The 24,939-nt window shown below is 39.4% G+C and overlaps 1 protein-coding gene across 7 annotated transcripts in view; it reads left to right on the top strand.

The window, feature by feature from the left end:
• CLYBL (citramalyl-CoA lyase) overlaps positions 1-24,939 on the top strand; it is a 175,047-nt gene that overhangs the window by 139,595 nt on the left and 10,513 nt on the right. For 3 of the 7 annotated variants that reach the window (XM_069802403.1, XM_069802399.1, XM_069802398.1), the window contains 5 exons: positions 6,737-6,925; positions 10,486-10,587; positions 12,412-12,505; positions 13,932-14,099; positions 19,196-19,320. In XM_069802403.1, coding sequence (XP_069658504.1) covers positions 6,737-6,925; positions 10,486-10,587; positions 12,412-12,505; positions 13,932-14,099; positions 19,196-19,320 — 678 coding nt within the window. The other 4 variants (XM_069802400.1, XM_069802402.1, XM_069802401.1 and 1 more) reach the window with 4 other exon arrangements.

Raw genomic sequence — 24,939 nt, 5'->3', positions numbered from 1 at the left:
TGATAGTTTGCTAAAGCAGATGTACTTTGACGGGCAGCAATGTATTTCATTATCTGCATTAACAAAAAGGTACATTTATAAAAGTAAAAAACAATGCCTAAATGTACACATTTTCCATGATAATTTATTACCTCATGCCAAGTAAAGATACCTTAAAGTAGAATATTTTTAAATAAAAAATAAGCATAACATACAGTTAAGTTCATGTGCCGGATGAAAGAAATGTATAGCCTTTTTTTTTTTATTTATTATTGATACATCAGATTGAGTATTTTGTGATCTCATTTCATCATGCAGCAGCTCATTCAGACTGTCCAGGAAGACTAATTAACACTAATGCTTCTAAAGAATTTTCATTTGTGATGCTAATCTGTCACAAAACCAAAAGCATCCTCAGAAAGCCAGGGAAAGAAGTAAAGAGACTACATCTTGCAGCCAGCTTAAATTAGTGTTAGCTTGATTTGTCTTAATTGAAAGGTTGTTTACATCTCTTTTGTAAGTGTTTATAAAAGTTGGCAGACAGAAGAATAGCTGCCTACGTACATGAACAAAATTTTCTTTTATTGAAGCTGTTGTACATAGTACTGACATTAAAAAAGCTTTTGAAATATTTCTGTACACATAGTCTTAAAGTATAAGCCGGTCTCTGTGTTTACGTACACACACACACACACCCCATGCTGTATTATTTTTGCTACTGAGATATTTATGCTAAGTCCTCATATTATGTGAATATTTCTATGTGCCAATTCATTCTAGCAGCCCACTGGCCTCTGTTTAGATTTCTATGAGACACATGCAAGTCAGAAAAATACCTTAAACACAACTTGTGAAAATGTCTTGCTTTTGCACTAATATACACATCCTCAGATACCCCAGCCTCGCAGAAATATAGTGCTTACGTAGCTGAGCATCCCTAAAGCTTTATTGGGATTCATGAGCCCTGGGTCCTGAACTGCCAGCTGGGTTCTTATTCTCTGGTTCCCCACGTTCACGGCATCTCAAGACATGGTATAACCCAATCATCGTATATGGAAGTTGCCCAACTCTGATGATGTTGGATAGACGCCACCTAATAGCTTCAGGATCCACATTGTCCATGCTGGTAGAGGGAGGGAGAGGCTTGCTAAGCTTGCATGGCAGCAAGCAGCTCCCAGCTATTCATAAACAGCTTTAAGAGATCTCGTCCTTTAAAAATACAGGATAAATATTGTTGATAGGCGCACTGATGTGTTCCTAGACCTTAAATGAATCTTCTAGGAAAATGGGCAAAGAAATTAAGATTCCTCAGCAGAGCATAATTAAATTGCAGCTCAGTTCATAATGCTGACCACCGAAGTTTGCTTCATTTTAGCATTGCTAGACCATGTACTGCATGTAAAGACAATTAGCAGAAAGAAAAGCAGCAGATGCTAGAGATGCACAGAGTTAGATGACTCATTATGTCATGAAGAATCTCTTTCAGAAAAGTGAAAAGGTTGGTATAAAAAAAGAAAAGGATTGAATAGACCAAATAATTATTAAGGAAAGAAACTGAAGATTTCAGGAAAGAGGAGCAGAAAAATCAGTATCTTGCAGTGCTCCAAACGTGCATTTGCCTCAACTGCAGAGGAGAAACACTGACATACATGATGGAGACCCTATTCTCCCTCCTCCTCCCCACTCCTGCCCCTTCTTTCCTTTAGGATTACATGGTGGGTTTGGCATGTTCCCTGTTAAACCAAAAGAAAATGTGTTTTAAAACTTCCTAAGTCTTTAAAACCTCCTCAGCTGATTATCTGCTCGAAGGTAACTATAAGAAACAATTTAATAACGGCTTCCTTAAGGCTTTGCAATGTATGCATATTTTTCAGCAGTTTTTCGGTCTAACAAGACTAACTAGAAATAAGTATTTGCCATTTCAAAGATTTGTTCTCACAAGTACCTGATGCATGTAAGGTAGAAGGCAGGTCTTGTGAACCAAGCGCCTCCTGTTCTCAGAAACACTCTGCTCCGTGGTTACGGTTCTCTTTGTTTCCTTAAAAACAAATGTCTTTTCTCTCGCCAATCTCATCTGTGAATTTGAAACTAAATGAAGTATCATTCTGTATGGCATCACTTCACTGACGGAGAATTAAGCATGTAAAAAATGTCAGGCTTTCCCTCTGCAGAAATTCAATTTTGCCCAAAAAACGCTGTGGGTACATAATGTATGTGTGCTTCTGCCAAATCTTACTCGAGAGATGCATTCATAGGGTATGCACTAATATAAGTGACAAAAGATTCAGCAATGTCAAGTCCTGTAAACAAACCACTCCAGGGAAGTAACATTAACACATAATTGTATGTTTTTACCATGTCAGACCTGTCACGAAAAATAACTTGAATTGTGATTATAGTAATTAATTTTTCCTCTGCCATTTGAAACATGCAAACTTATTATGGCAATGAGGATGATAGATTCTGGCCTGCCATTTTAGCGCATCTTATATTTACATTTCCATATGAAGAATTATTGCCAAAAGACATTAACAGGATGAGATCTATACATAAACATATCTTGAAGTATATCCACTAACTTTACAATAAGACCTGAAGATCTTGAGAAAAAAAAAAAAAGAGGTAAGACTAGGCAAGAAAGATAAAGCAAAACTGAGATTTTGTCCCCAAAATCAGGCAGATCTAGAAATCACAGTGCTGGAAAACTCGTTTGTGGGGTATCGTACCAGTTTGAAAAGAAAGAAGAAAATGTCATTTTTCCGTCTGCTGTTGCAGTCCCCAAAATTCTGTTAATCTGACCATCTTTGCTTCATTATTGCTGTATTAACACTGTGTCCAGGGTGAGTGGGTGGCTTAGCTTCCAGCTCTGTGGCTTTCCTTCTGTTTTGAAGTGGAAATTTCTATGTCTTGGCATATAACTTAAAGAAAAAAAAAGGGGGGGGGGGGGAGAGGAGAGAAGGAAAGGTACTGATTCAGCTGATAGGAGACTATGCTAGTACTGTTACCACAGGCACCTATTTAGGTGCGCTTATAGTGTGTAGTTTTATAAATAAGCCCGAGGGGCTCCTTCTTCGCCGCCACCCCGAGTCTTGCGCTCTGCCTGCCTGATCCCATCCGACAGTAGAGCTGATACCGCACTAATCCCCGCAAGTTTGGGACTAATGAACTAACTGCTGGGCTGCCGCCACGGAGCTTGGTCCCAAACTATACTGTACTTCACACTCGATTTATTCTCCAGATGGCGAGACTGCGCAGCCCCGCCGCGAGGGACCACCTCTTCCACTGGAGTGTAAAAGTGGACGGATGTTGTTTTCTTTGCAGATTTGATAATTCAGAGCTAGGAACTCGTGAGGATGGTTAGTTATTAGGTTTAATGGGTGCCAATCGAGCCGGCAACACGCGCATTCCCGTCTTTAATTTCAGTGTCTGTGGGTCTGGGTGGCAGTGGATTTGTCGGCAATGCTGCATCACTGAAACCTTTATCTTCTCCAGTTGGCGTAGGTGCGCGTGGTAACGAACATCTTCTTCCCATGTCCTCCTCAGAGTCAAACAGAAGGGATACTAAAGTAGCCACCCTGACCAGCATTTTTTTTTCCCAGTGGGTTTTCCAGCATGAGTGGTAAATTTAGCATATTTTAATAATATCACTGCTTACCATGAAGCTCTCTGTTGTCTTTCTCTCTTGTTCAGTTTGATGAAGAACCCAACCCATGTGGGACCCAATGGGGATACCACCGTCCCAAGCTACCCGGGGATGGAATCGTTTACTTAATGATCAGGTTTATTTCTTTATCAGCTATTCATTCATGACAGAGTATTATCTGATGTTGTAGTTCTCATGTGAAGAACAGGGTAAAAAATGTCTTTCACCATTCCTTAAAAATTCTAGTTTGACCATTCTTGGCAGGGACTTTATATAGCGTTTGGGAAATGTGTTTACTCTCGCATCCACTACTATAAAGACCTTATTGTATCAAGGACTACTTTTTTCTCTACTGCTACAATGCTGAAGTAGTTTACCTAGCTTGAAATTTTAGCTTTTGCGAGGGTCCCACAATAGGAATAGCATCTACGTTTCCCTGCGTAATGAGGCAGAAAGGGCTCTCCCTTTCCTCCATGTTTTTAGTACATTTAGCAGAGGTTTTAGTACATCTTTTTATTTACCCATGAAATGTTTTATTGGAAGCCTGGGTGGGGACCTTATACACCCCACTAACATCAATGGGATTTTCTCCGTTGTAGGAAGGGTAGGCACCAAGTCAGCCCCCTCACAAGCTCTGACTTTGGCAGCCAGGTCCTCTCAGTTTGTCCCACAATTAAAAACAAAAATTGAATCCTGATGTGGAAACTATAGTGACTAGAAGTATTTTATCATGAAAGGGAAACGTTTCCATTCCTGGGGTATCCAGGCAGACAGATCTAAAATGTAGTGGTTCTAAGAAAATGCATCAATTCTCAACCCAACAGATGGCATGGGTGTGTTAACTAACATAGCAACATATTTTCTATTAAAATATGGGAAAAAAACAACAACCCCCTCCCCATGTTTGTTGGTTGGTATAAATTCAGTGAAGTTGTTGGTTATTTTTGGGATATGTACCAGAGGGCTGCACATTTAGTTTATGTAAATTGATAACAGCAACAGCCTGTTAATAAGTGTTTTGTATGGAAATATACCTAGAAAGACACGATCTGTCTTTTTTGGGAAGGGACTTTGCAGCCTGAGGAGAAAAATAGCTAATGAGACGGTCTACTGCTCATTATTATAATCTGAAAAAAATCATAACGAATTAGGCTGTAAGTTTGCTAGAGATGTGCCTTCAGTTGGAGTTGGATGCTGCCTTAGTGGATAATTTGGGGAGATCTTTCTTTTGCAAATTGGATCAGTGTGTGCTGAAACGGTGATAATCTGACTTTAATTAAAAGCATAAATTGGTTTGGAGCGTGTTTTTAAGCTACCCTTCTGCATCATATCCAGAAACTTTCAGCCCAGCCCTAGAAACCCATTACCCCTGGTCGGAGAAGGAAAACGTAGGGGATTTGTATTACCCGGTATTGGCATCATACGGTTCGGTTTACCTAATTCAGAAGAACCATTTCAGACGGCTGTGCGCCGGAGCTGTCTTCCAGCTGGATGTGTTTGTAGTAAACTGCATGCATCTTTGTGTGGCTTTCCTAATGGCCCCAGTCAGAGTCCATTCACAGCAGTTCGAACGTTTTGGGTTGTGTTTTCCAGAGATTACCTCTGAACGTGCCCCTTGATCGCAGCACAGGGATGCGTACATGTGCGCCTTGTTCCCGTCTGTCCGATTAACGGGCATATGCTCCCAGCCTTCGGAGAAACACGGCTAGTAGCCCCAAGCTGAAGGCTGTTTGCTTCAGATTTCATTAACTTTCTGCTTCATTATTCCTTCCTTTTAACCAGTTCTAGCCATCACTTGCTTTTTTCTAAACTTACCCTAATTATCGGGGGTCCCAGCCCTGTAAATCAGTACACTGCAGAGCTGTCTTAAACTGGCCTGGGAGACCCTGTTCTGATCGGACCTGACAACTGTAAGCTACCGTTCCCTCACACTGTTTAACTCAGACCACATTGGGAAACTGCCTCTGCCCCTCTCGCCAGCAGAGATTTGCATCCGTCTGGTTTAAATCTACTGTCATGTGCTGTCTTGCTGATTGGTATTAGCCTGGATATTAACTTTGATGATTTTTTTTTTTCATTTTTTCCCCTTGAGTTTGCCTGTTTTCTTGAAAAGCATCTCTATTCAGCGACTGCATATTGTTAAAGTCGTTCCTGAACCTCCGTGACTCAGGAGCTTTAAAGTTTTATTAGCCCCATAAAAACTCTTCACAAATGAAATGACTTTTGATAAGTGTGCATTTTGACAATGCAAATTTGTTAGGGGCTGTTGGCGAGTGGAAGGAATTTGGGGTTGAAACTGCAGTTGGCAGGAAGTAGGGAGCCCAGCGCCCTCCTTCCCCCCTCCCTGCTTCTTCTCCAGGCCAAGAAATGCATTTTGTTTCAGAAAAGCACGCAAGTATTCTTCATGCAAATCAACTATTAAACAGATTTGTAAATTTACATTCACAAACATAGCGAATGGCCATGGGAAGCGCGTGTCTTTGGAGATTTTATTTTGTGCCAGCAGGAGAATAGCTTTTTATGTGGTTCAAGAAAAATCTCCCAAGTTATTTTCACATTGTTTTCACTTGTGAGTTGTGAACTCTACCATAGGCTTTGATACACTTTGGATACATGGAGAAAAGGAAGATTTATATAGCAAAACCAAAGAAGTATACGTACATCTGTGCATACTGACGTCCAGGCAGTATAGAGATGAATTACAAAAATGAATTGTTTTATGCAAATTAATAACATGCTGGTTTTGTGAGTGCAGACGGTTAGTGCAACACGTTGTGGTTAGTATAAAGATTTGCGTTTGTTAGACATGTTCAGCACTAGTGGACACAAAAGTCTCATTTCCTACAAGTGGTGGTGTAGAAATACTTAGACATAAAACCTAAGCATTTTATTTACCAGTTATAAAGAAACAAGGAAGATAAAATTACAGGGTGCTGGTGATGACTGGTTCACTAAAAGTCCAAGAATGACAGATATTTTGGGGACACCAATATACTGGCTGTCTAGCTTTTTCCCCACATCGTTTCAAGTTTTCTGCTCAGTGCACTTTTCCGTCAATAGAAAACATGCTTTTTTTTTTCTTTTCTTGTGCCTCTAAACTCATATGTATTGTAGAGAGAAGCGAGACTGACCGTTGTCAAAACCCTTGAAGAGTTTGACTTTGGCCATGCTGAAAAGTGTGTTAGGATAAACTCTGTGTCCAGCGGTCTTGCAGAAGAAGATCTAGAGGTGCTTTTGCAGTCCAAGACCCTTCCTTCAAGCATGATGCTGCCAAAGGTTGAAAATGTCGAAGAAATAAAATGGGTGAGTACCAACAACACAGTAGCTTTTGACTGAAGCTGTTGGGCCAAGTTCATACATGCACAGAGATGAATGACTCTGAGTTATGAGGAAGGCAGCAAATACTGTATAATGTTGTTGCTTGGCTAAGGTAGTTAGGAAAAGCATCCATTTAAATGTGTGTAAGATGTGCTGTATAAAAAGCATACGTGGAACACTTTGCATTTATAAAGAAAACCAGGTTTACTTCTCCCGCAGTTAATAAAGGACCAATATTGATGTCAGAGTATTTTATCAAAAATAGAAGCGTAAGTATCTGACTCTCCTCTAACTATCCTAACAAGCAAAATGACTGCCTCTGTCGGTGAGCCTTAGTTACGTGCATTGTAAGCAGGAGATGGGGAAACCATGTTAGCGACATATGAAAAAATGAGTTGGGGGGAAGGTCACTCCTTGGGGCAACTGGAGGAACAAACAGGAAGCTTTTAACTAGTGTTTTTAATTAGCACAGATATTATTTCCTGAACAGTTCTCTATTTCTTCCTTTTTAATTGCTGACAGGTGTGTTTGTGTTTCACGACTGACTTTTCAGCCAATAAAAACCTGAAATGTAAATGGTTGGCATGTCAAATTACTTAAGAAAACTTTGAAATAGGCCTAATTATGCTATAATTGTTTTAATTGTCGAGAAAGGGGGATGTTTGTTTAGATATACCATTATTGCTGTAACATGCCAGTAAAGGAATAATGCTTGATCATTCACTTCTATATTTTTGCAAACCGCTAGCCGAGCAACTAGCACGCGTGCAAGCTGTGATGAAAGGCAGGCAGACGTATTAGGATCTGTTTTAATCTCAGCATCTAACCTTGATCAAACCATTGAGATCGGGTGTGAGCGTACAACTGAGCAAATAAGTTGGGTACGTGGTGAGCCCCGTCCGTTGCATGGCTCTGCCCCTTCGGCCTCTGCCACTCGCCATGCAAGCTACAGCATCCCCTTCCACCAACATTTAATTAAATTAACCGGAGTATACCTCTCAGGGTTTACAGCTGTGTAAGTGTTAGACGTAACCTGTCAGTAATGAATATTCATGCTTCCAAAATGGCAGGGCCCTTGCTGCCACCGAGTAGGTTTTGCGGGGAGGTGGGATGCGTGGGCTCTTTGTCCCCTCGTCCCCTTCCACCTTCCCTCTCGTTAACTTTGATTTCCATCATGGAAAACAAGCCAGTCCCAACAACTTCTGCCTCACAGTCCGCCTTTTGCTTCCCTCTCACTTTGCCCAACCTTTGCACACAAAGAGCCGCGCTCTGCTTAACACCGCTGCCTCCTTTTCCCAATCCTCCCAAAATTCACTCCGGCATGATTTTTCAGCCTCCCAGCCTCCCAGAAGCTGTTTATTTCCCCCCACACATACACACACCCCCCCTCTTCACTTTTATTTATGTGCAGCAGAAAACCTGGAGGCTGATGCACAACTAAAAGATGGGCTTACTTGTTTTCTTTTGTGTGAGAATCTCTTGCTTTCCTTTTGTCCCTAGTGTGGGTACTTGTTTGACTGGCATGGCTTATTGGACTATAACAAGCGTAACTCTCCCTCCTTTGTGGCGGGACAATTCTCCCACAAATCCCGACCAGTGTGCATTCTTCCCGACACACTATTGGGTGTGCACTGGAATTGAAAGAATTGCTGAGGCCTTGCTACTTCATCCCCTCCCCAAGCTTTGTGGGTTTTTTTTCCCTCCGCCTTCTTTTTTTTTTTTTTTTTCCCCCTTTCTCCCTGAAATGAACACTTTAGCGAGCCGGAAACATTTAATCGTCTCCTTTTGAAAAAAAAAAAAAAAAATTTAATTGAAACTTCTCCACTCGTTACCTTTTGTATTGGTGCTTATTGCAAATTTTTTAAAAGGGAGAGGAAGGGAGACAATATTTAATTAAACGTGCTTTTTATTTTCATTTACCTTCAAAACAAAAGACAGCAAAAATCCCAGGCGTGTGACTTCTAAAATATTTTAAAATAAGAGAAGAGCTCTCCTGCTTTAACTTGTACCTAAAATATAAACACAGTAGCACTTTTTACTTTTTTTTGCGTAAAAAATAAAAATCAGATAGAAGTCTTAAAAATACATGCTGATGCTATTATATTACCTCATTTTCTGCATTTACTGTTTTCTGTCACTATAGTACCTGCCATACTGTACACTCGCACGTGTGAATTGCATTGATTATTATTTTTTTCTCCTTGCACATTTTTGGGTGGAATTCTCTTCTCCAAAGAAAAGTTACCAAGAGGGCCACAGTGACGATGCAAAGTAGGGATGGGAAGGGCAGAATTCTTCATCGAAGAAAGCTGTGATTTATTTTGGCCTAATTGTAAAGTTACTGCAAATTGCTGGAAAGCTTTTTTTCAAGATCTGGGTGATTAGATTTTCCTTCTTTTGGGGAGGGGTGGTGGGGGGAAGCTAAAAGGGGAAATAACACCTCTAATCCAGCTTCTGGTAAATAGGCTGCCAGCTTTTAAAATGAGTTTCCTTTCTATTAGTCAGAATATTATGCTAAGCCTTAAGCATTAGTTTTTTATGTTGCCATAGCAGCCTTATTCCTGCAGGGTTGTGACCTGCGATGATTACAGTACAAAGCTTATAGGGTCTTGAAACCCCCTTTGAAGATGAAAAGTCTTTGATGGTTTATATTTATGCAAATCTCTTAGATATGATTTACCCAACTGAGACTGAATGGAGAGATGATTAAAATTCCCTTTCCTTTGATATCCATTAATAGTCAAATATTCCTTAAATTTAAAATATATGCATATGTTATTTTTGTCTTTATTTACTAACATATTTTTGCCTTACCTGCGATATGTTTATCTCTGCGCAAATTACTCGATCTGGACAGACATAATAGATTTACAATATAGGGCTGAGGATTTCCCCCCCCCCCCCTTTTTTTTTTCCCCTTTTGAAAGGGGAAAAATCTGTGCAAGAGCTTTTGTATGTTTCCAGATGATAGATTTTGGAATTTGGGCTACCCCACTGGCAGCTCAGAGCTAGCTGTGAACTGGTCTCATGGAAAAAATTGGCAAGCTTTGGTCTTCAAAGAATTAAACTTCCTTTTTAAGGCCTTCCTAGGTAAGCTAAAAAATTATGAAGAAAAGCCTATTGAACAAAAGGGTAACGGTGCCGTAATGAATAATACGGATGCCACTTAGAAGGCTGGGGAGCGCTTCCAGTGATGGCAGTGCTGGACCTGAAACAAAACCGGACCTCAGGTACAGCAGCACTTCATTGTTTTCCAGAGCCCGCGGATTTGCATTTCACTAAGCCAGGGTGAGAGGTGCTAAGCCTGGATTTTTTTTTTTTTTTTTTTTTTTTTTGCCAACCAGCCTCCAAACTCAGAAATGTATGGGAATGCTGTGGTTTCAAATCTCAGGCCTTGTTAAAAGCTGATTTAATTTTTTTAATTATAAGTTTTGGGGGTGGGGCGGGGTGTTGTTACAGCCAGGTAAAAATCTGATGTATTATATATACATGTAGACTGTTCTTTTTTTTTTTTCTCTCTGATAGCTCATACTGTCTAGTTTTAGTTTTCAGACAAATTCTTACACCACCTAAAAGACCGAACACTTGTAGAACCAATGAATTTTATCCCCTTTGTGGAAACTGCAGTGGGCTTGCTCAATTTTAAGGTAAGCAGGTCTTGAAGTGTTCATATTTTGCCATCTCAGCAAACTAGGATAAGCAGAATACTCCCCAGTCTCCCCCTAATTTCATCAAGGAGGAGAGGTTAAAGAATACTAAACATATTGTTCGATCCCGTAAAACATTTGTACGTTGAACTCTCATGTTTGTATTGTAAAGGCCTTCATAAATTGAAAATTCAGTTCAGTGACAGAACAGTTCCAGACAGTCCATGCCAAATACCAAAACCTCTCTGCATTACTGTTATCATTTTTAACACACTTGGAGTAGGAGCTGGGCTTCTCCAAAGATTTTAAATACTCACGTTGTGGCAATACACTTGCTATTTAGTAACTATCAAACTCATCTTTTGTATAACATTTAATTAGAAAAAAACAATTAATCATCATTTCACTATTGCTTATCTGGCATCTTTATAATGGTTTCTACTGATAACATTACAACCAAATTTCATGTTACCCTTTTTTTGTGTGTATGATGGGGTGTTTAATGGTAAGATTAGAAGTATAATTAACTTTGAAAATATGAAATATCTGAAGAACATGCCCCTTTTTTAGGGTAATTTTAGATCAAATCTTATTTTTAAAGTGCATTTTAATATAAATTACTCCCCAACCTTTACTATCAAGTCCAGGTTTCTCAGAAAGGCAAGGCAGCATGGTAATGAAACAGAAGATCTCGTGCATGCACCAGAAATTCAGCATTCCCCTCCCAAGCTCTAAGGGAAAAGTTTCGGACCAGCTGAGGACACACACATCTGAAGTACCTCCAGAAGTACCGGCAGGCTTCACGAGCAGCCTGCTCATTCGATACAGCCATTTATCTTACAACACACGCTAACCTATCTGGGAACATAATAAAGCAGTAACCAAATAGACACACTCCTGTCCGGTGTGCATACGCGGAATTAAATCATATTTTAAACCAGCTGAGGTTTTTTCTTCACCTACAGTATTTTATAGTGAAATTTTGAATATTCCTGATGTTGGCAGGAGAGTTGCCTTTTAGAGCACTCTGTTAAAGAATAATTTCTTGTCCCACCAGCTGCCATCGAAGAACACTCATTAGTGGAACTGGTAATTACATCTCTCTCCATGTGTCTCTCTCCACGTACCTTAGCCTTAAAAAATATTAATATTATCCAAACATGGATATAAAATAGTAGTATTTTGGAAATGCACTTGTTCATAGAATAGCTACAGCAGCAAAATTTTTCTTGCTTTTATTTTAATACTTCTCTGCAGCACTTGTTGCATTTTTAACTTCCTTAGCTACGTTTTAGTTATATGTAGCGGAAGACTTTAAATTGGCAATCCTGTAAGGAATCCTTATATCCTATAAGGAATCTACAACTGTTCTAAACCGTTCATATTATTTATTTAATAAAAGAGATTCTGATCTTTATTTCTGCTCTCATGTGGGTATATTACATGTCAGACAAATCAAATTTCATACTTTTTCTTTGCTTTTAAGCAGTATTTGACAAATGTTTTGTTTCATATTGTTGCATAAATATCTGAAGTAGTGATCACAGTAATACCCAGGCATTACGTCAACCAGGAGGTAGGGAATGTACTACAATGTCCTGTATTTACAGTCTAAGCATATAGGTGCTTAGGGAAGGATAATGCTTTCTCTTTTGCTGAGTCATTTTAAAGCACTGTGCATAGCCGAGCACCTACAATGGCTTTGCTTAATAAGAGCAATTTTAGGCTGAAGGATTTTGGTAATACTGAGTTGCTGTAATATCATCTGTAGTCTCTCTGCGTCCTGCATTTCTGTAGCAATTAATACTCTGTTCTCATTTGAAGGCTGTCTGTGAAGAAGCACTGAGAACAGGATCCCAGGTTGGCTTTCATTTGGACGCAGTCGTCTTTGGAGGAGAGGATTTCCGTGCCAGCATAGGTTGTTACCTGTGTGTTTATTATAAATGTTAACGTATGGTATTTGCACTGGAGAAGCCCAATGTGATTTATGGCCATTGCTTTTCCAACAGCAATAATTAAAGTAATGACGACACTTGATTCTGCATTTTACATTTTCACTTTTCTCCTTAATTTTTTTTCAATGCAGAATGTGTCACTGGCAGATTAAAATGTGGTCCCTGAGTGTTACAGGGCACTGACACTTTCTTGTGCTTCTTGCCAGGCAGTACCGAATATTACGGAAAAAAAACCCAAAACCTGTTGAGTCACTGAAATTATTTAAAAATATAATACCCACAAGAAACATACACATGCTTTTAAGAACTACACTAAAAGTCCTCAAATTCCAGTGTCTGCTTCATCACTGTTTTACAGACAATTATCAGTCAGGATTTTGACATCACACACCAGTACTCCTCTGCTACATTTTGCTTTTATAAATTTACTTTGAATATGTCCCACGTCAATACAGCTGTGCATTCATGTGAAAGCACTATTAGCCTTCCTCAGAAATAAAAAGCATTTCACCACAATTTCTTTTATGAGAGGCCGCTTACCTTCTTATTAATCTGATTCAGTTTAAAGATAAAAGTGCAGAGCTATCAACATTTAAATTAAAAATAAGTACATTAATGTAAAAATTAGCATTGCTTTAATAAAATATTCCTTACAAACTGGAAAACTGTGTCTAAATAGTGACCCTGAGGAAAGCGAACACATTATTACTACTTCTACTACTACTATTATTATTATTATTATTTATTATCATCATCATCATTATTATTTCACACCAGCCTTCACGTGAGCACGTTGCTTAGCTGGTGCCCTCTGAGCACATGAAGTCTCATGAATACTTTCGCTTCTTCTCAGAAGTCATCTACCATCATTTTTTCATCCAAATACTAAAGCTTAAATATTCAGCTTAGGATATCAGTTGTGACAAGAATCAGAACCAAGGAAAGTGCAATTCTATTCTCAGTGTGAATTTTTTAACCATTTAGTTGTACCCAGTATATCAATTTTGTGTAAAGCTTCTCTTGCTGTAATGCTTCTAACTGTACATATAGTAAATAATATAATCAAATAATTACTTCATGTTAGTTCCAAGTCAGCAGTCCTTACCTGCTGAAGACTTCAGGCTTACAACTTCTGATTTGAACTAAATCAAAATATGAATTTTATCAGCTAGTGTTTAAAGACAGATTTTTTTTTTTTTTACTAAAGCACCTTTTTTTTTTTTTCTCAGAAGACTATCAGTTTGACAATATAGCCTTGCACCCCTCTTTTGCTTTCTAAATTGGTTAAATGAAATCTCAAACTTTCATTTTTTTCACGTAGGAAATATTTAAAATAGAAAGGTTTAAAACACTCTTGCCAGCTTTTCTTTGTTTTCATTGTTTTTGTAGGTGCAACAAGCAGTAAGGAAACTCACGATATTCTATATGCCAGGCAAAAAATAATAGTCACAGCAAAAGCATTTGGCCTTCAAGCAATAGACCTTGTTTACATCGATTTCCGAGATGAAGATGGGCTCCGCAGGCAATCAAGAGAAGGTGCCTCAATGGGATTCACTGGTATGGCTTTCTGCCGATGTCTCAAAATAATGCATATCTTCTTCAATTTAAATATATTGCTACGTTTACTGTCACTTAGACAAACAACCTGATTTTTATTTCAGTTCATTTATTGAAAAACTCAGTAATACCAAGCTCTTTTATGTTTATTAGCACCATTAAAATTGGGTCTGGAAATTTTGCCTGAAAAGTCACAGGCCGCTTTTTAAAAGCACATCCCATGAAGCGTGTGACTGTTTTTGAAGAGAAGTTGGGGTAGAGGCTGCGCCGTAATTCCTCCCATCACAGAGCACGGGAAAGGCGACACTGTACTCTGCGATGACCACTCTACAATTGCTTTTTAAAATATGTGGTTCCCATTCTCCTATTTTTTTCAAACGGCAGTTATTAAAAAATACTTTTTAGGCGACGGAGTTGAGAAGCAAATCTCGTATGCTAATTGCTAGGGGAAAGTTATTTTCTTATTATTTCCTTTGATTTGTTTTTTGTCTCCTGGCTCCCCTCCCAGTAAGTGCTGGTGACACCTACGGGTATTGGCAGACAGCAAGAGCAGCAGGCTCCTTGCCCCAGAGTCCGGTAATGCAGCCTGTTACCCTGTGATTGGTGTACCAGATCACTCGGACACCCTGGTGGGACAGTGCAGCCACCAAAGATTGGGGGTTTGCAATAGAAATCAGCCGTTTGACGCATGCATTAGAGAATTCTAGCACAGAGGACGAACATTTTACGTTTTTTGTCTCTGACCGTCGTTCAGGATGTACGTACGGTCATAGTGAATCTCTTAGGGTTTTATTACCAAAGGCATGGGTCCTGGTGATGCCAGCTAGCAAACCGTATCTTTACAGTTAGCAGTATAGGATATCTCAAAGCACCAAGCAAAAAAAACAAGCGTTCTTTTACGTGATCTCGACGTGCCCGTGAAAGAATAGCAACCAATGCTCTTCAGCGCAAACTCTGCCTTGCTGTCTGTTGAGCTTCAACATTTGCAAAACCAGATCTTGTTTCAGAGGCAAAACGGTTAGCTCCTCGCAGCTACATTATCCACGTCCCTGTGGACTTCCACCCTGCATTCGCCTGCAATTGAAGTTGGGAAAATAATAGAGCTCCTGAGTGGTAGCACCTGCTGATGGCTACCTGATCTCAACCAGGATTTCCTAGCTTAAGGAAAGGCTTGATTTTTGAAGAAACTAAGCATCTGAACCTCCTGTTGACAGAAGATGGAGTTGCAGATGCCTAGCGCCGTTGAGAGCACTCTTTGAACGCTTAATGTGTATTTAAATACTTAACTCAGGCTGCCAATGTAGGAAATTTAGAAACGCTCAGCATAAACAACGTTGACGGTGGTTTGGGCTCCACTGACTTTATGGTGGAAGTTGTCTGACATCAGGATAGGGTCCAGATAGGAGACAAATAAAAAGGTCACATGTGGCAATTTAGGGCATAAAGTGAATTTCTAATTCGGCCATAGAGGTGTCTTGCCTTTCTGTACGAGGAGTAAAGATCAGTAAAAGCTACAGGCTTCATTCGGGTGAACTCACAGCTCCTGTTCTTTGCCTCCTGCCCTTCTACAACTATCATCAACACATTTCAAAAATCCAGCAAACAGCCTGACAACCAGTCCAACCATAATTAGAGATGAGGCAATACTGACTCTTCTGATTTGGTGGCCAAAAAAAAAAAAATTTAAAAAATCTGTTTAAGTAAAATTTTTGGTAAAAAAGAAAAAAAATATTTGCCATTGATCCAAAACGTTTCACTTGTTCTTTTGTTTCTTTTGCTTTCAGTTTATCTAATGTTTTTATAATCTTTCTTGCTTGTTTTGATTAAAATAAAATGTCATTTCAAAACTGAAAGCAAAAACATTTTGTTCCAAAACTACATAAATTAAACATTTTAACTTTTCCAATTTAATATTCATCACAGAAAATTACAAATGGATCTTAGCTTAATCCATAACCTTGTATATAGCAGAAGTCTGCAGATCGTATTTGCTATTGACAGTCCTCTAATAATGTGAGAATAAACTACTGAAATGTCACCTTAATAACAAGTTCAAAACACGCAATTTTTGTTATTTTAAAATATTTAAGATCCCTTCCTGCTACTTCTTCACAAAGAATCAAAATCATTGAAATCAACAGGACTAAAAGGAGCTGAGGTTTCCAAATTGCTCTCTTAGCTGGAGAACACACACTTGCATGCATAGGGCCAAATTCATCACGCTCAAAACTAATGCAAATCCAAAATATTCAGCAAAGTTACATGTCCTTAGGTTTTCCCGTATTCACATTTAGACCAGTAGAATTGGCCTTAGTGTAATCAAATATGTTCACTCAAGATTAAACAAGTAAAATAATAAAACAAAGAATTTACCAGCTATTTAGTTACTATTGTGACCCTCTGCTTATTGTAGCTGTTTTCTTTTCCAGTTATCTTAAAAGCAGTCTGGTTTTCCTTCAGTGAGTGTGTTTACATGAAATCAAATGTTTTCAAATGTAATCTAGCCAAATTAATAGATGTTTTATATGTATATTTATATATACATTGTATATATATATATTGGGGGATAGATATACACACACACATACACACCTGGCAAGAAGTTTTACGATACCAGAACTCATGGACTTAAAGTCAGAGTGTTGCCTATATAAATGGTCATCATTTGTAGGAATGTTTTTGTAAAAAATTAAGTAAACCTTGCCGCAAGCTTTAGCAACTGACTTAGTCATTATGGAAAGTCCTGTCCTACATGCTGAGAAACCAGATATAAATACGAAACACTATAGGTTTCCTCTCTTTTTGCAGTCTTTTGTAGAAGACTAAAATGACACCATCATACAGTTACCTAAAAGACTTGACAGGTATTGATTTAAAGCACGATATATCAAGTGGTACTGTAAAAAGGATTTCATGGTCATAAATTTTAATGTCTTCCAATTTTGCACTCTCTCAGTTACTTGTCAATAACAACAATTCTGTTTAAAATATTTGCTTCATTCCTGCATGGCATTACGTCTATTATACAGTTATTTGGATACATAATCTGTGACAAAAATCAACTGAGTGCTATAAATCAAAAGTTAGATTACATTCTCTGTAAATTGTTCAGGAGAGTTTTAATGATAAAAAGTATAGCTTACTGCTACAGATCTCTTTATCAAAAGCAAATCTTTTTACAGAAACGTTTTACAATTTAAAAAATCATATATAGGTATTTTTATTTTTGTTATAATTATAGACTGACTTTAAATATAATTTTAAATATATTCTACATTTTTCCCAGAAAGTTAAGCTCCTTAGGATTTTGCAGGAATTATTTGTGCACCCTTCAATTTTAGAATTAGTTTAGCTAGGCAGAATTTGTTGTATTACAAATAAGGAACATCATAATCTTATTAATGGTGACATTTGATTAAATTGACTAAAAAACCTTTGATTAGACCTACTGTAAAGCACGTTAGTTAAGAAAAATCTGTCTCCATGTAATTTCTTTCCAAAAAAATATAGTTCTTACTGAGTTTTAAGCTTTTACCTATTTTTAAGGTATTTTTTAAATAGACATTGAAATTTCAAGCTGAATATTTGGATGCCCATAAGATCATGAACTAAAGGTTGTTTAATTGGATATAAAATAAAATTGAGCTACTTGTGGCTCTTTGGCAAAGAAACGTAACACTAAAAAAATCACTGTTTCTTTGCTCGTTAAACTAAGTAGATTGCGCCGCTGCACCCCCAGATTTTGTCTGCGCTCCAGCTTATCACCCAGACCCACTGCAGTCCGATAAAAGTAATCCCAGGTTTTTTGCAGTGGTAATTTCATTTAAAATAGGTGTGTGTCTGCGGTCACGCGTGAGACTCCTCAGACTCAAGCGATGGGCTGATTTCTAGCGTACGGCTGCCTTCCCCTCAGTGAGAACACGGGAGCAGACGCCGCTGTGCGCAGGAAACCTCCTCAGGTCCTGACCCTTCCAACTTTTTCCTGGCGTGCAAAAATCTCGCTCCCGCGAGAGGCGGCGGCGCGCGGGGGGACGGCAGGGCTGCGGGACCCTCGGCGTGCGGGAGGCTGCTCACTTGACGGCAGGTTTGCAGGATCAGGCTCATCCCTCTAACTAGTTTTGTTGTCTGGCACGGGAGGCGAGTCATTTATTCCGCAGGAAGCTGGGAATTATGGTAGCCTCTCTTTCTTAAAACGCTTTGAAACCCAAGTGCAGAAATCACACCGGTCTGTGAAATTCCCTTAGAAATGAACTAATAATGTCAGATGTTGCACTTTTAAAACTGTCAAACAAATTAGATATGTATTTGTTTTAAGGTAGCTAAATACAAACCAGATTAAAACGGATTATGTGCCTGTCTATTCACGTTTGAAAATCTCAAGTGAAAAAAAGGCACCATCTATTTTTATTTTCTTAACATATGTTTATACAAGAAAGGATTAAAAAAAGTGCTTCATAAAATCTCCGGGCACCACTGGCAGTTGTTTAATATACGGGTGACTAAATAAATATTGCAACCTACCTGCAACTGCTAACTATTGCAACAACAACATTTTAAACAACATTGAGGATTTTATGATGCTAAGCCAATACTGAGAATTTAGAGCATGATCCTTAGGTGACTGGTAGCTTTTCAGTCCTACAAATCTCTTGCCATCTTCTTCAGATCTCATTTTCTGAACGCATTTTAATACAACTTATTTAAGAGTGGCTGGAGCTGTTATTTATATAGTTAAATTCAGAGATTATTATTATTATTATACTTAAGTGTTATTGACTGCCCTGGACAAAAAATTGCACCTGAAACGACTGAGAGAAGATGTATGGATTGAAATGGGGAGGGAGGAGAAAGAATCGTGGGTTCTTTCAAACGATATTGAATGCAAGCGTAGCTCAAGATATTTTTATTCTTAAAAAAATCTGGCAAAAGGCTATCTGCCTGTTGTTCAGTTTAAAAAATAAAAGAAACCAAGTAAAATAATTAGTTAAAGAGCAAGAAAGTCTGCGAGGCATATGAGAGCCTCAAGTGGTTGGAACATTTTGCTTGAACATCTGTTTGTCGATGCATGATTCTGGTGTTATTAATCTTCTTTGTAGGTAAGCAGGTGATTCACCCCAACCAAATTGCTGTTGTCCAGGAACAGTTCTCTCCGAGCCCTGAAAAAATAAAGTGGGCACAAGAACTGATTTCTGCTTTTGAAGAACATCAGCGATTAGGCAAGGTAAATATTTTGTTAATATGCCATAGTGGAAACCAAATTTGAATAATATTTAAGATTTAGAAAGATTAGTGATGGCTCTTTGCATTTATCTTATGAAGTGTGCTGTAACTGAGAGTACTGCTCGTGAAGTCTGTATCTGGATAGACTATAGAGTGTATATTTATTATAAATGTGTCACTTCCCAATATATTTACAAATAGACCACTATCTTTTTCTCCGCCCCCCCCCCCAAATGTTTTAACTTTAATTCTTTGATTACACAGCCTTTTGAGTACCTGCATATATCTACAGCATTGGTGAATTAAAAGCGCTTCTCCATTATGCCGCAGAATCATGGTCTTGCTGTCATAGGAAAATATTTGCAATCGAAAGGCAGGTAGCCTGGCAGACGACTCGGACTGCTTGTGCAGACATCATTTATGGGAAGAAATAAACCGATTAGGAAGTCTTGCTTTTCTAAAAAATCTCTGTGTTGGTAAACCTGTTTCACTTTTGGGGGGTTGATCCTGCAAACATCCCTAGCAGTGAGTGAATTTACTTTTGAGCAAAACTGCTTGCAGATTGCGGTTCTTAATCATTAAAAATGGGAATGTTTTATGTGCATTTGTACCAATTGCTGGACCTGAAATTTGGATAGAGGAGAAAGCAAATTAACACTAGAATATGATTGTTCCTAATTTAGTGCATCATTGAGTCTCACGTTTCCTGCTCTGTGGGTTTCTGCTATGTAAATATTGCAGTGGTGATGCACAATCTGTCTCCACTTTGTGCCAGTAATACTTAAATTAGGGGTCGCCTGAAGGAAGATTTTATGCTAGTTGCGGCATTGTCAGTTAATTATCTTAAAGGTTATTTGCTATAATCCAGTTTGCCTCTTTTTGAAAGAAAAAAAGTTGCAGCTAAATATGTTTATCTTAGTTGCAGCCAAGCCCGGGCTAGTTAAGAAGCAAAGTCCCGATGTCAGAACAGGGAGCGCAGATGAGTGGGATCAGTTCGCGTGCGCTTGTGTGGCATTCAAGTGGGAAACAAATCTCTTCAGTAGTGAAGTTCAGATATATAAGACTGTGCATAGCGTCTCACTTTCTCCGGTGCCGTATAAAGGTTTTCTGTACATTTCTTCACTTTCTGGTGGGTAGAAATAGATTGGGGTGTGTGCCTCCCCCGTTCCCCTGCATTTTCTAATACTGCAGATGTTGTGCATTACAAATGCTAAAATGGTCAAAGCAGAAATGATGCTTTCATCTCAGGGTAAAAGTGTGACAAGGTATTTGCTGTTGCTCTGCCCTTCTCTTTGCTAGGCTATCGCATCTGTGGTACTCTGTGGTACTCTGTGGTACCTGGGCGCTTCCAGTACTTCCATGACTACGATATTCAGGTGCTGTCCTGAGCAGTTATTTCAGAGTCACTATTAGGATGCTGTATGCCTGTATCTCTTTCTTCTGTTCCCTCGATTTTGAAATGTAGATGTCTTCGTGCAAACAATTTAGAAATAGAAAATGTACAACTGGTTTTGCCCATTACTCTGATTTACAAAGCTTGGCTTCCTTACAAAAGGCACCGTTACAAACATACTGCTGGCGCAAATGTGTAGGCAGGTAGATGCAGAAAGAAAAAAGTCAAACGACATAGCCAAATATTGTTTATGTTTATGATGTGTATAATACTATTCATTCATCTGAATTTAGTGTCAGAAACTCGTCTAAGGAATACCCCTGTCATATGAACAATCAATGAGGAGACTGGACTGAATTTAACTCTAGTCCCAGTATCACACAGTCATGAAGCCAAACGTGTTTAATATTGAAGAATTCCATATTAGGCAAGCATTAGTCCTTGGATTTGTTTTGAAGCTGTTCTTTTACTGACATAATGCTGGTTTCTCACTAAGATCAGCCATTCGGGGGAGGGGGGTTTGGATTTGAGGTTTTGTTGGTTATTTTTAATAAATGCTTTTAAAATAGATTATAAGCTTCTATAATCGGCTGCAAGAACAGATTTGCTGAGGGTTTGTGGTTTGGGCTATTTTTTTAACCAACCAGGTTGCATGCTTCATATATTTTTGCATGTAGCCGTCTATCAATAAAAAAGGACTGGCAGGTTAATATGTGAACTTCTAGATCTTATATCACTGCCGTATTGCCGGGCTTCATAAAAAAATGGGAAAAATAGTTTTCCATGTAGCGCTCCAAACTTCTTAACTGAGTTTGCAATTTGGTACTATAAATGTGTCAGTAAGAAGAGCTTGGACGGTCTGATTACTTAATTTTTTTTCCAAAGCAAACATATCTCACTGAGGGATCCTCTTGCTCTGCGTCCTAGCAACATGCTCAAATGTAAGTAATAACTCTTCCCCTACCACCTCCTGACAAATACTCCACACAGCGGTTTTAGTAATCCTCGTGTCCTAATGAAACACCTCTTCTGTTTTCCTTTTCCTTTTATTATATTAAAGTGTTCATGTCAGTAAGACTGAAAATATAGCTGTGGTTAATACGGTCGAGACTTGCATGGTTTTGCCATGTTATTAATCAAAGTTGAAAGCCTGGAAAAAATAAATGTGAGGGATTTGTGCGGCTGTTTGTGTGGTAGATAAGTTACTGGTCTGCAGTCTCTGGGATCGTAGTTTGTTATTAATTGGGTTTAAAGTTTGATGCCCTTAGTCAACAATATTTTATATTAAAATGCAGTAATAAGCTTTTATAATCTATTCCAGTTTGAGAGCTACAATTGCCGCAATGATCTTTCTTTGAGAGAAGGCTGAACCAGGCTACTTCATCCTGGAGGCTGAAATGCTTTGACATAGTAGCCCCCAAATGTGAGTACTGAGGTCAGGAAAAATTAGGATCTCAGATGAGCGCTGCAGAATTGGAGATGCTGTGGCGGTGTCGGAGCAGAAGCAAATTAGAGAGCTAACCAGCTAGCCAAAAGTATTTGGGCTTACCTTACGGAGATAGTCTTGTCTGAGGGATTGTTTTGATTTGGCTTCTAGGTTGGTTTGGGGCGGGGGGGGGGGGTCACATTCTAATCTGACTGAGAGATAGCATATGTAGGAAATACACAGTAATGTATTTTGTATTCTATACAACTATTTATTAAGTGCACTCTTTTGTCTAGAACTTTGAGATCTAAAAATGAAAGGTGCTTAAAAAGAAAAGTATTATTTCCATATAATTTCAATATTTTTCCAGTAGAATTGCATGACTAGGGGATATGATTTTCAAAATTTAAAAATTCATCCTAAAGAAAAGAAGGCATAGCTGTTGGGAAAGTCTAAATATAAGATAAATGTCAGAGTGTGTTCAAAAATGAAAAAAGAAGGGTAATAAATATTGTTCTGGTACTCTAAAGGACAGTTTCTGTTCTAAATTTCTGAAGTATATGTACCACATTAAACAGGGAAGTGATCTTGTAAATCCAGATTAACCGAGTCCAAGGGGGTAGAGTTAGTGGGAGAAGTTACTAGTTTATTTCAAGAAAAATACCTGACTTCTACCAAGGAAGGTACAATAGTCGTTACTAGGTGAGTAATTCCTGCGTTTACATTACCAATACACTGGATACAGGAATATAATCTTTTCTATATGTAGTTAGTGTTTATACATGCCAAGAAAGTAACACACTGAAAATGCGTTTTTGAGCCATTTGACTTGTAAATACATCAGGCACAATATCATTATCATAACGGGATCTTCCCAAGTCATCTGGTTTTTAAATAAAATTTAGACGGAAAGAAAAAGCAGAAAAGTAAAGTAAGAGGTCGCTTACACATTTATCTCATGTACTAGTTAATAAATGCTTTCAAAGCACCCACCCATTAAGCCAGGGAATAGCTAAATGCTGCCGCCAAAGTCGCCTGTCAGGTAAGGTTTATTTAGAGTTAAGGTAAGTAATTCACAAACCTAAGCTGTAATATGGGTTGAATATTTCAGATCCCATGGCGCAAAACCGAAGAAATATCTGTACACGCCACATACAAATGCACAAAGTGCTTCTGAGAAGACCTTTAGCGTATGTTTCTTGCATTATATTCTGTGCCATTGTATATCGTGTTCCCGGCGGCTGAGGAATAATATATATGAACTCCAGCAATTTGACAAACTATACAGTTTCTTTTACAGACCTTTCCAGGATTATGAAAAATCTTAGGAATGCATTTATTTACACAGCATCTACCCAACAAAGGAATGGAAATTTCCAGCAGTGGCTCCCTTATAATGCTCTTTGTTTAGGAAAAGCTACCCCAAGCCACTGTATCTTGGAGACGATGTGCCCTCGTGCTTGGGCCAGATCCAGCTCCCACCGCCTCCCGGGAAGGTCTCTCCCGGCTGCCCTCCTTCTCCCGGCAGTGCCACAACCCCCTGGGAGGGCTTCCCGTGTATGGACCCAGCCACGAGGGATCCATCCCATCCCAATCCTGCCCGCTGGGAGAGCAGGACTGTGCCCCGGGGGGCAGCAGGCTCCTCCGGGCTGCCTCCCAGGAGGGATGCGCTGGAGCATCCCTCCCGCACGGGGCGGTGCGGGACCCCATCAACCCACGGGGAGTATATCGCGCTTATACCTCGGGGCTCTGACGTGGAGCTGGGCGTGCAGAAACAGCCTGGCTCCCCTCGCCCGGGACAAACCGCAGGCAGAGCTTTGAGGTGCCACCAACTAAGCGGGATCCCATCCCGGGGCGACGTCGGCAGCGCAGGGTACCTCTGTGCACGCTGGGCTGCAGGAGGACGCAGGGCATTCGCTGTCATTTATGTTAATTAGGCAATGTATATTCCTCAGGCTGCAGAGTGGGGGACTCGGGGGTTTGTGATAAATTGTCACCTTTTTCTGAGGTTCGGCCTTAAGAAGGTTAGGCTCAGGTGCATCTCTATGCAAAGATGGAACACGCTGGTGGGATTGAAGCATGGGCTGCTGTTAGGTTGTTTATCTTTTTAATAAGTGGCCAGGTGAAATTTTTATGTGAAAATTGATGAATAAATAGAGATCGAGAGAGCTCATATTAGTACTTAAAGTCTCTCTACACAATTTTATTTGAAAATTTTATTATTTTTTATTGGAAAAAGATTTTAGAAATGTGTTTTGTGTCACAGTTGAAGGCTTTTCACTTAGAAAGATCCATCTGGGGGCGAATTTCGAACCTTTACAATAGAGCAGAAGGGGCTGTATTAGCTAATTGCTTGTGCTATACTGGTTCCTACACCGGCACAATCAGTCCTGAGGGAGTTATGCCAGGTGGGGAGAGAAGGAGACAGATTTTACTACGCGGGGCTGCAAAAGCTCCTAAGCAGGGCAGAAACTCATACAAAACATTTTCTTGCCAACTCCCCCCACCCCACCCCCCCACTCCCCAGCAGGCATTCAGTGGCTCTTAATCTGTTTTCTTCCACTCATTAAAGACCTGTGTCCAAAACGCGGAGGGAGAGGGACTCGGATGGAGCTTTGACATTTCCCGCGGGGAGAAGTTTCTCCGCAAACTGAGAGCAGAAGGACGGATGCTGTGCCCCTCCATACCCTTTCCACCCGGCAGTAGCTCCCGAAGGAGTCAGCTGCGGTCCCGGGGGACGCGGACCTTGCAGAGGGCATGGCATGGCATGGCACGGCACGGCGTGGCATGGCACGGCACCC

Source organism: Haliaeetus albicilla, chromosome 15 (genome assembly GCF_947461875.1).
Source record: "Haliaeetus albicilla chromosome 15, bHalAlb1.1, whole genome shotgun sequence".
Taxonomy (NCBI): domain Eukaryota; kingdom Metazoa; phylum Chordata; class Aves; order Accipitriformes; family Accipitridae; genus Haliaeetus; species Haliaeetus albicilla.
Note: the sequence above shows the minus strand (reverse complement) of the source record. Positions and strands in the feature narration are given on the sequence as shown.